Genomic DNA, 11,792 nt, shown 5'->3' with positions numbered 1-11,792 from the left:
TATTTTAATATATATATATATATATATATATATATATATCAAAAATAAAACGAATGAATGGAACCGAGAGGACGAAAAGAAACTGTTCCAATTATCTAACCTAAATATATAAATCTAAATTAGAGAAGTGTATGGAACCGAGAGGACGAAAAGAAACTGTTCCAATTATCTAACCTAAATATATAAATCTAAATTAGAGAAGTGTGTGTGTGTATATATATATATATATATATTCACATTTTATTTAAAATAATAATACGAAGCAACAAATATTTTCGCGGCCTTATTAAAAAATTGTTATATATTAAAATTTAACATGCAAACATGTACTTCATGCCAAAAATCACTATTGTATGTAATATGATAAGCAAGAGCATTTGAAAGTGGTGTTTTTCAAGTGACATTACTTTGAGGTGTTTTTGCTTGATATATATACCTCGCTAGTACTTTTTTATTCCAAAAAATACATACAATTACAATATATTTAATTTTTATATACATCATTAGTCGAATTTTGTTAGAAATATGATTTTTGTTAGACATTTATTCCCAACTTTTGGATATGAAATTTATACATCATTATTCAAAGATTTCATATTGTTCCGCAGTCGATCAGGCATGCAGTAGGTGTTTTCTAGCTACTTCTGTTATTTCTTGATTTTCTGAGAATATGATAGAGCCATTTCCAGGAACTATACAAATACTTAAGAAAGTGTTTTCTACTTCTGTTATTTCTTTTATATTTTAGGTCAAAGCAATGGTTACATGTGCAGGTATCATTCTGAATCTGGCTGGCAGACATTGTTATAGTTGAGCATCTTGGACTAGAGGTGGATTAGGCTGCCATAACTATATTAATTTATACGCTTTGTTCTGGTTGTAATAGATGTTTGTGTGAGTCTATCTTTTTTTTATTTTTATTTTATATAAATAATTTTATTAGTCATATAAATAACACAAAATTTTGCTCATAGAAGATAGTATATAAATATAGGATTTCTCATGTAAGGAAAACAAATCTTGAACAAATGCCGCCAAATTTTTCCAGTCATTAATTTGTTTACACATGATACAGTAATCATTTGATACAGTGATCATTTGATAATCATGACTGGAAGAATTGATATAAGAACTTTCTAATTAAAAAAAAAAGATCATTCACAAAGAATCTCTGGTACACCTCATGAATCGCACAATTTTCTCGAAATCAAATTAAACATCCCTTTTTGAAGTTGTAAAAGCTAAGAAAAGACAGATGAGAAAAGAAGCCAAATCGCTAGATTATGATAATGATCAGACAAAAAATGATTAAATGCTTATTTGAATTACATAAAATCTAATTCTTACAGCACAAAAGAAATCAGTTTTATCCAACTAAAAATTAAACACAAGGTCCTAAACCACAAATTACAATATTAATAAATCTAAATTACAAGCTTCTCCCATTAATGCTACTTGATGGCTTTAAACATCCACTGAGAGGACTCTTCTTAGGCTTCCCACGCTTCCTCCTTCCATTGTTCATAAAGTCCAGCAGAATCACCGTTTTGCTCTTGAAGAACTTGCTTCTCCCCTTGTTTTTCTTCTCATTCTCGCATTTCAGCAAAATATATTGAATTTTCTGAAGCTCTAGCTGCAACAGGTCAATCTTTTCGGACTCTTTTCGGGCCTGTTCTGTAATCTTTGTTCTCTGCATTATCTTGGATCCGTTTGGTGATGAAACTTCATCTTGACAAGGGATTTCTTCGATATTTTCTGCCAGCAGCAAGTTCGACTCCATCAAGTGTAGAACAGTTTCCTCGGCTTCAAGTAACTGTTCTTGAATCTTTTCAAAATCGACATTCTTGGTCTTTCTGCTGTGTTGATTCATCGCCAATTTGGTTCTCAAGTTCTGCACAGTTGTCTGAAGAATCTCGAGTTTATAGGAATTCGAGGCCAATCTTTCGTGGATTGTTCTGCCGTTCATTTTTGAAAAGAATGCCCTATTTCTTGCTGAGACCTGCAACTTATCCACTCCCAACTCTTTCTCCACATCAGAGTCAGTAAAGGGTGTATCAGTTTTATGCTTTCCATTTTCAGAATCATTGAAAACTATATCCTTTGCCGCCATCTTATAAGACACTTTAAGGGGCCCTCCAATTTTTTGATCTTTCTTCCCATTTTCAGAAGTTTCGGAAAGCTCAATGACCGGATCATCTGCCCCAGAATCATGGGGAACTTGGTCGACAGGAATATCTTTCATTAGCATTCCATTCCAAACTTTAGAGGCTTTATTTTTTATCTTCTGCAACTTGCGTTTATCTCGACCAAAGAAACGAAGGCGTTTTAAGTCCTCAATCTCTTTCACAGGAACTTCTTGTTTGGTATCAGAGATTGGTCTTCCCTGAAAAATAGGATTTTTCCTTTCCTCCATCAACTTTCTAACTGTTTTTATTCTTCCCTGCAAGTTCTTCAAGCCAAGGATGGAGTCAACATGAGTTTTCTTCAAGATATTTCTTCTGGAATGAGCAGCAACTTCCAGAAACTGCAAAAGATGCAGAAACATAATGAAAAGTGTTTAAAAGATATTTACAAACTTATAAGACAAATAGAATTATAAGTTGAAGAAACTTAAATGAAGAAGGAAATTACCTCTGGCTCTTCAGTTAGTGTCGCTTTAAACTTTGAATGAAGAAGTGCATTGTGTTCAAGAAATGCTATATCATCTCTTAGAGAAGCAATGGCCGGACCATATGCGTTTAATTCGGATTTTAACCCTCCAATTTCACTCTCCATCAAAAAAATCTTCCCTTTCATCTGTTCATTCTCAAAGGTTTTTGCCGCACTTTCACTCTCTAAACTTTGACACACCCCAGTAAGTTCCTGGACTTTATTTTGAAACATAACTTCAGGAATAGAACAGACTTGAAGGTCAAAATAAAATGCCGACTCTTCAGTTTCCCAGAGTTCAAACTGATCATTTATGTCCTGGATTTCAGACTCTGAGTTTGTTTTAACTGAATTAAGGCTCTCAATTTCCTTCTTTTGAACGATATTATTCTCAGACAGTTGGAGTATGCTCTTTTCTTGATCTAGTCTTGTCTGCAGTGATCCTTGGACGTCAGATTTCAATTTTTCCACCATTTTGAACAGGGTCAAATTCAAATTTTCAGCAACTTCAAGCTTCGCTTCGGTATCCAAGAGCTCGGCTTCCGTTTGAATCAAATTTTCTTTACCATTTGTCATATCCCTCTTCATCTGAACATTGTATTCTCTGATCCCTTGAATCTCCATTTCTGATTTCCGAACAGCACTGATAAGTTCCAAATTTACCGCCTTTTGCAACTCCAGCTGTCCTCTCAATATACTTATTTCCTTTTCAAGGGTACAGTTGGCCTCATGCTGTCTGTTCAGATCTTCAAGAATTGACTTTAATTCCATCATTTTCTCTGCCCCAAAGCTCCGTAGCATTGCAGATTTATTAACAGTGGCCAAGGAATCCAGAACAGCAGCATCATTTTGCTGATCTGTGTGCCATTTTTCCTCCATTAAATCAGAAATTTTCTTCCGCAAAGATATGTTTTCCTCCATCACTTGACCATATGCTTCTTGTAATGTGCGGTAAGATTTTTGCAAATCAGCCTGCTTGACACAAAGACTCACCAATTCAGCCTCAAGTTTAGCAGCGTGCTGATGGCCCTGACTCAAATCCAATTTCAATTGTTTGTTCATGTCGAGAATTTGGCCTTTTTCAGATTTATGCATGGTATGATTCTTAAGAACAGATTTCAACTCGTTCTCAAAATATATCTTCTGTGACTCAATTTCCATGCCTTTGGATTCCAACTGCTCGAGTACAGTAACAAGGACCGAGTTCTCAACCAAGAGCTGCTGCTTATCATCCTCATATTTTGAGATGGAATGTTTCATATCTTCGATATTTCCCAGGATGTGATGCATGAAAGTTTGCTCATTTTCAGTCTGTCCATCAAGAACACAATCCATACCAGTTTCGAGGGCCCTAAAAACTCCATATATATCCAACCTTAATCTTTCGATTTCATCCAACAGGAGCTCAGTTTCCACCTGCTGCTCAAGGCTTTCACTCTCCAGCTCTGATATCACTTTCTCTGCTAATTTGGAAGCCTCAACATGTTTTTGACACTCAATAATGAGCGAATAATTTTTTTCTTCCATGTCTTTAATAAATTTATGCAAAATGGACATCTCAAACTGCGATTTTAGAGTTCTTTCAAATTCCTCTGCATATTCATTCTTCTTCCATTCATTTTCTTCTTTCAGGAGATGAATCTGGCTTTGTAGTCCAACAAACGAAGTCTCACTTCGAATCTGGGTGCTTACTCGCTCTTGCTTCTCCACACCCAAAGACACTTTGAGTTCATCCACCTGAGAGTTTACAGTTTTCTTCTCTTTCTCTAAATCCACGTATTCTTCTTCAAACCTGATAAATCCGTTCTCCAGGCTTCCTAATTTCCTCTCAACAGTTTCCAACTTAAGCAACAAGGTACTCCTTTCGGTTAGAAGATAAGATCTGTCGCTTTTGAGCAGTTCACAGACCTCTTCCAAACCCTTTGATTTCTCCCTCAAACCTTCGAGTTCAACTTTTGCAGCAGATAGAGAATTCTCAAGAACGGCATTTTTCTCCAGTAGCCTATGCATGGTCTCTGTCACAGCCTGCAACTGAGAGAGAAGAGAAGCTTTCTCCATAATAAATGTGGTCTTTTCTCCATTCAAGACCGACACGGAGCTTTCATCGAAAGATTTTTTCTTTACAAGTTCCTCCATGTTTTCCAACTTCTTCAACAAAGTTTCTTTCTCGTTGATATCTTCATCACAAATATGTTTCAGCCTTATGTTCTCATCCTCCAAGTTCTTCAATGAAGCTCCAACACATGCTGGGTTCAGACCTGCTGCTTTTACTTGCTCAATTAAAGCCTCGTGGCAACTATTCATTTCTTTAATTTCCTCTTTCAATGATAATATCTCCTGCTGAAGGGATTTGCTAGAGCCCATTTGTAGAGAAACTTCCTTTTCAAGCTTCTGCTTCAACTCTCTGAGACTGATAATTTCATTTTCCATATTCTCCATTTTGACAGTTGACAACAAATTTGATTGAGTCAAACTATGATTGTCATCCCTAATCTGCTGAATCTCCACTTCTATGCCATTCTTAAAGATTTCCAAGTCCTTCAGCATTTGAAGAACATTTTTTAACTCCAGTTGCAGAGCTCTATTATCATCTTTTGATTGAGAATTCAAATTTTGCAGATTCTTGAGCATGGCTTCAACTTGTTGGCAATGAATGTTCTCTTCTTGCAAACGATTCTCGAGCTTCTCCAACTGCTCCTCCTTCTTTGAAAGTTCTTGATCTTTCATGGCAATCTTCTTAACCAGATTCTCTGCCTCGAGTCTAAGTGATTGATTTGATACCTCCAAAAGTACGCGTTTCTCTTCAGCATTTCGAAATTTAGCATTTCCATTCAGGACTTCATTTTCGAGGCACGTAAGATTCACTTCAGCCATAGATAAATCTTTCTCAAGCTGGTTTATTGTCTCCAAGCAGCACTTGTACTTAAGAGTCGAAGCTTCTTTCTCCTTGTCCAGCTGCGCAAGAGCCTTTTGAAGTTCCATGACTTCAGCTTCGGATCTTTTTGCATGTACTTTTAGCAGTTTGGCCTCATCTTCCATGGCAGATATTACCTTCTCTAACTCTAATATTTTCACAAGACACTGATTGTACTGATCTATTGCAGCTGTATTTTCAATATTTAGTCTCAATATTTCATCTTTCAAAGATTGAGCTTCACTTTGTGCTATGATTGCTCTCTCGTCAAGTCCCTTCTTATCTTCTTCGACTAGAGAAACCATGGCCTCCAGATTCAATATCTTCTGCAAATACTCAGCATGATTGACCAAAGCAGAAACTTTTTCACCCTCTAAATGAAGAAGGGCTTCTTTCAACGTTTGAACCTCGATTTCAGATTTGCTCGATTTTTCATCCAGCCTCTCTACATCATTTTGTGCATTATTAAGCTCTCCCTCTATATCAGATAGCTTTTGTAGGCACTGCTGATACTGTAAGAGGATCGCGTCCTTTTCAACTTGCACACTAGCAAGGTTTTTTTTCAAGTCTTGAACTTCACTCTCGGCTTTTTCTGCTCTTCCTGTCTCATTAAAAACCTCGTCTTTAAGAATATGCTTTTCATTTGACAATTTGAGCACTTCATCTCGAAAGTTCTCTCCTCTCCTTTTTTCCCCTTTTGGCCATTTTCGTATCGATCCTTCACGAACAAGGAGCTTATTTTCTGGCGTATGAGGTTCCTCATCTTGAATCGAAGTTTTAGAAGGTGAATCTTCAGCCAGTTCAAAAGGTAGTTCTTCAGATAAGGCCTCTGCTATGGTGCAATGAGCCTGGTGAAGTTCTCCTGTCGCATGATTATATCGTTCAGCCAATGCACGATAAGCCCGGTAGAACTCCTCGACCAATTTCATCAACTCAGGCCTTCTCTTGTAGTACATTTCAGCCCTTCGTGCAAATGAATCTGCATCTTCTTCGATGAGCTTGATCATTGATTTAACTTTGCCATCCATGTCTGTAGACAATGTATCATTTTCCATTTAGTTGTCAGACAAACAAAATTAAGGGATGAGCTTCGGCCATAGCTACAGAAGAAACTCAGCATAGCTTCAGAAGCAATATAAATCTAGAATGACATTAAGATTCCTCGAAGGAGAGCTACCCCAGGTTAGTTATCAAATAATTTGTTCTTGAATCATATTGGATACTACTAAGATCATAACACATTTTAGCAATGATGATTTAGTTCCAAGAAAGATTTCCTATAATAGTTATCACCAAGATATTTTACCTTGTATTTTAAATTAAGTATAATAAATTTTAACCTTTTAAGCACTGTGTCTTAGATTTAGGACTTCATGGTAGAATCAAGTAACTCCTGGTGTAGTGTAGTGCTGTGTTGTGTTTCTATTACTTCAAAATTCATCCCACAATGAAAATAGTTTTCCAAGTGCATCAGATCAGAGAATGCAACACGTTCAAATATCAGCTCAAAAATTTCTGTAATCATGAAACATTGTTAAAGATAGAACGATATAGACCGCATGAGAAAGCCGTATCACCTGTGAGATTTTCTTGGAGCCATTTTGAGTTTTTTGGGCTAATGTGGCTGTCCCACCACCAAGAATACAAGCGCCTCGACTCGGAACGTGATAGGGTTGCCATAACTCCAGAAACAGATAGAAATACAACTCTCCTTGATGTTGTCAAAACCTGGTCAAAGCAACATGAAGCATCTTTGGCATGTCAAGAAACGAACTTTCATATCTTGATTACTGATATATGATATGGCAGATGAAACAAATTCCTCCCAGAAATACTAAGATTTGAATAATTCATATGATTGGTGCATCAACGATATGAATTTGATGCTACCTGCTAAATCAGAAGCGGTGTTAGAAGCTGGAAGAAGTCGAAGACCGCTCGATGAACTTTTAGCGAATAACAAAGGGTAACCTGAAGCAAAGAACACACATAGCAAATTAACTTTAATTAGGTCTCCATCAAAGAAAACAATCACGGTGAAATAAACTTGTACTAAGATTGTACAATGCATTAAAATCCACAACTTAGATCTCCCAAATATTTTACTACAGAAACACATTTTACACTCTCAATTGAATAATCCAAAATAATTTTAAGACTAGATATTGAGGATGAGTCCCTCAATTAAAAGAAATAAACAGGATACTTCAAATGAACTTACAGAAACACAAATTAACCCACAGATTAAGGTAATTAATCAATAAAACAGAACTGTAACTCAATCCAACCATAAATTGTAAAAGGAAAAGTTTGTTGAGTCTCCATAAAGGGCCAAAAGGAGGAAAAGAAACTCAGTCAACTAATTTGTTCCTCAAAACAAACTGATCATGAAGATATACAAAAAAAATACCCCGTGATAAGCTCAAAAAATAAAGAACGAGTTTATGAACCAATATTGACCTTTACAGATAAAACATCTCAATAACTTTCAAATTTATTGAAATCCGAGCACATTGAATAAAGCTATTCAAAATCAACTTTTCAAACTCAATTTAAGAAAGAAGATACTACTTTTCATCGCACTGAGACTCTCCAGAAATTGAAGAAAAATGAAGAATCTTTCCTGACAACTCAGGTCAACAACTACACAAATGAACTTATTATGAGGAAGAACAATCAAACAACAATACTTACACAAACCCACATCAACAAAAAGTTCAACAAATCCATAAAACCAGATATCAAGAAATTCAAGCAAATGGGAACTTCAAAGATTAAATCCTCGGAAAATGAGCCTTCCAGAAAACTCCAAAAGATTTGAATTTTCAAACTCTTCATAACAAATGAAAAAATACCACCGCAACCCAAGATTAAAACTTACAAATCGGAAGTAAGAAAAATGGAATCTTGATCAGCAGCTGTTGCGAAAGCCGCCCCCAGCTCCAGCTGCTAGATTTTCACTTTCACCCCATTGTCTTTCTCTCACCTTTTCCTCACACTGTAGTCTCCAAAAAGTCTAATCTCTCTTTATCATTTATGGGTCATTCGCATCTTTGGGTTTTTGTTTAGTCAAGCGTCAGTATGACAGAATGTGAATGTGACAGCAGACTGGCTCAAACTGTGCATATACGGTCGTATGAATATGAATGTATGTACGTACTAAATTAGTGAAAGAAAAAATCTCTATATATCATAACTAACCTGCTTTTCATTAATGGGTTTTGCAAAAAATTTGGCAAACTTAACGTTATGATTTCATCAATAATCGGGATTCTGCTACCGGATGTGTACTCCAATGGATTTTAATTTTCTTCTTCTTCTTTCTTTTTTGAATAAATGCAATATATATAGTATATACTTTAATTTTAATACAAAATATAATTATCTGTTTTTAAATTATTATGTTTTTGTTTCTTATAACGTTAAAAATACAATGAGAAAATTATATTTTGAGTAAGAAAATATTCGATGCCTACGAATTATTAAGTACTTAATATAGGAATTCTTGGTGATAAGAATATAGTATATATGTGTGTGCGTTTGTTTTTCTAATTAACCATAAATAGATTTACAGTATATATGGTAGGGTCGAGCATGAATTTTGTTTTTAAAATGTGACTTAAATTAAATTTATTAAAATAGTTTTATTTTATATGAAATAAAGTTGGATTTGGTATTTTATATTCACAAAAACTCTTGTGAAACGGTCTCACGGATCAATTTCGTGGGTCGAATATCTTATCTGAGTCATCCATGAAAAATTATTACTTTTTATGCTAAGAGTATTAATTTTTATTGTGAATATCAGTTAGGTTGACCCGTCTCACAGATAAAGATTTGTGAGACCGTCTCAGAAGAGACTTACTCTTTTATATTTATTAGTTACTAAACTAACCGGCACCAGTTTTAATTTGTACTAAAATTATTGTGGTGTCGTTTGGATTTAGTTTGTGGATTAGATGATAAATGATATATTATATAAAAATGATAAATCAATACGTTTTGATAAGATAATTGTATATAATACTAATCATTTGTACAATCGGATTGACAAAACAAAATTGTAAGAATGAGTAATCAATCAATGTCTTATATTTCATACAATATTTCTCCGATTTTACAATGATTATGACCAAGTCAATAAGTATGTGTGTGTATGGAGTGTGATGTATTGTGTGCATGACTTCTTAAGTATTGTTTAATAATTATTAAAAAAAAGTATTGCTGAATAATGATTAAATATGAAAGGGGGATAGTGAGAAATTGACTAATGTGTTGTTAATTGATTATTTTTTTTTGACTTTTTTCTCAAAACAGAGGTATGTTCCCATCAACTTTATTGAAAATTGTCAAAAATAAAAATATCCCTCTTTTATCTCCTTTAATTTAATTACAAATTTCTCTATTTTAATTTCAAATATTATAATAATAATAATAATATATTGTGAAATTAAATTTAAATATGTAAGGTTAATTTTCTGATGTGATTCACTTTATATATACTGTTCAAATGAAAATTGTGATCAATATTCATTTTTTTCATTGTATTTGATGCCCAAAAAGAAATGTAGATTGATGTTACAGGTCAACACTGAGAAATGAATGATCTAGTACTACTGGATTGGGTCCTAAGATGAAACATTTTGGATGACACAAATAGCCAGAAAACAAAGGGTAATTGTGAGAGAGAGAGGCCGGAGTTGTGCTACGGTGTATCTCTCTCGACGCTCAAATCATATATCGAAAATATATGTATATTAAGTAAACGTTCCTAGAATAATCAATGCAAGTAAGGGATTAAACTTGATATTTATAAAAGAGACAGATACAATTTGTAGCCAATTTTGAGAGTCAACGTCGAACTTGTATCCCTTGAATCTAAGTATTTTAAAGATTAGACGACAGTTTCCATCCAACTGTCCATGCACGAACTTTCCAACTAACACCAGAAATAATTTAATGTTCGAATAGTTGGCCGGTAGAGTCGGTTGAAATTATATGTGCGAAATATCAAATATGACAATTTTCTTTAAAACCATTCTCACTATATAAATGGAAAATAGATAGGAAGACGATGAGCTCTTTTTTTCAGCGCTGTGGTTCGTGGCATTAATTAAGCTCGCACAAAAACATGAATCAGAAAAAAGAATAATTAGTTGGTCACATAAAATATTGATTCAATAAGACAAACTTCAATTAAATCAAACCAAAAAATAATTATTATTCAGTAATTTAAAATTATACCTCGACGTTTCAGCTCTAGATCGAGTAAGATAAAGTAAATACTATATTTACATTATTACTTAGCTCATTAATTACCACCTTTCTATTTTCTAACTCTTTTTTCCGATGACATTCTACTGACTTGAGCATTTGAGAACGTTTTGTAAAAAAAAAAAAAAAACTTAATGCAATATCTCACCTTTGTTTGTTGATTTTTTAGTAGGTGAAAACTATACAGGTACATGAAAACATAGAGTCGTTTTAAGTAATATTTCATCCGTCTGAAAATATATTGTCATTCATTTGCTTTTTTGACAGATTAAGAACATTATTGAAAAAACAATTGTGCAAACAAATTTTTAATTTGATCATTATTTAATGAATGTTTGAGATAAATAAATTAATTACAAGAATGATAATTAAAGCTATATTTGTTAGGTTAAGCGTGCATGAGTGATAGTAGTGATGAGATATGTGACATCTTTAGAAGTTCTCATGCGTCAAGCTGCTGACGTTGCGTCGTTTGATCTGGTTGGCTAAGTGGACTGTAAAAGAGTGATACCAGATCTTAACGGGTAATACTGTCTCTGCTGGAGACAGGACCGACGGTGGGAAAATGGTATGACTGATCTCTAAGGAATATGAAACATCACCAACAGATAGACATCGTGTGTGAAGAATCAAGTTTGTGCATGGATCATACGTAGGATTCGACCAAAAAAATTAATATGGGTCGCACAAGATTCTTCTTAATTATTTGGTATGTTTTAAAAGGTTATGGGGACTTACAATTAGACGAAAATTTTAACTTTCACTATAAAATGATCGGAGAATAGGATTTTCATGATACTCCACTTATATAAAGTTAGCCAGCTTTCATTCCTTTTTTTTTAAGAAAAACAAATCAATGTTTTGGCTTCTCTATTATTGTTTTGTATTTTGTGATCAAAATATATATAGTACATCCATAAATTTTTGACGACAAACACAAAATCTGTTACTTACA

General features: G+C 34.1%; 1 protein-coding gene across 2 annotated transcripts; it reads right to left on the bottom strand.

Moving 5' to 3' along the window:
* Positions 1-1,290: 1,290 nt before the first annotated feature.
* On the bottom strand, positions 1,291-8,664 carry LOC140980567 (protein NETWORKED 1A-like). 2 transcript variants are annotated; one of them, XM_073446460.1, is made up of 5 exons: positions 8,445-8,664; positions 7,454-7,534; positions 7,141-7,291; positions 2,632-6,593; positions 1,291-2,524 (listed from the first exon to the last, which is right to left on the bottom strand). In XM_073446460.1, exons 3-5 carry the CDS (start codon positions 7,241-7,243, stop codon positions 1,430-1,432), a joined length of 5,160 nt encoding a protein of 1,719 aa, XP_073302561.1. In that variant the 5' UTR covers positions 7,244-7,291; positions 7,454-7,534; positions 8,445-8,664; the 3' UTR covers positions 1,291-1,429. The 2 variants fall into 2 exon arrangements, with proteins under 2 accessions (XP_073302561.1, XP_073302562.1); XM_073446461.1 differs by lacking the exons at positions 7,454-7,534; positions 8,445-8,664 and having other exon boundaries at positions 7,141-7,314.
* Between the last annotated feature and the right edge of the window lie 3,128 nt (positions 8,665-11,792).

Source organism: Primulina huaijiensis, chromosome 7, assembly GCF_012295235.1.
Source record: "Primulina huaijiensis isolate GDHJ02 chromosome 7, ASM1229523v2, whole genome shotgun sequence".
In the NCBI taxonomy this organism is placed as follows: domain Eukaryota; kingdom Viridiplantae; phylum Streptophyta; class Magnoliopsida; order Lamiales; family Gesneriaceae; genus Primulina; species Primulina huaijiensis.
Note: the sequence above shows the minus strand (reverse complement) of the source record. Positions and strands in the feature narration are given on the sequence as shown.

Bases quoted from the DNA above. Each gene is read 5' to 3' on its own strand.
- LOC140980567 (XM_073446460.1), bottom strand. From the start codon at position 7,243: ATGGCAACCCTATCACGTTCCGAGTCGAGGCGCTTGTATTCTTGGTGG. The intron at 6,594-7,140 runs GTGATACGGCTT...CATTGTCTACAG, and splicing joins GCTCCAAGAAAATCTCACAG to ACATGGATGGCAAAGTTAAA. The intron at 2,525-2,631 runs GTAATTTCCTTC...CATCTTTTGCAG, and splicing joins CACTAACTGAAGAGCCAGAG to TTTCTGGAAGTTGCTGCTCA.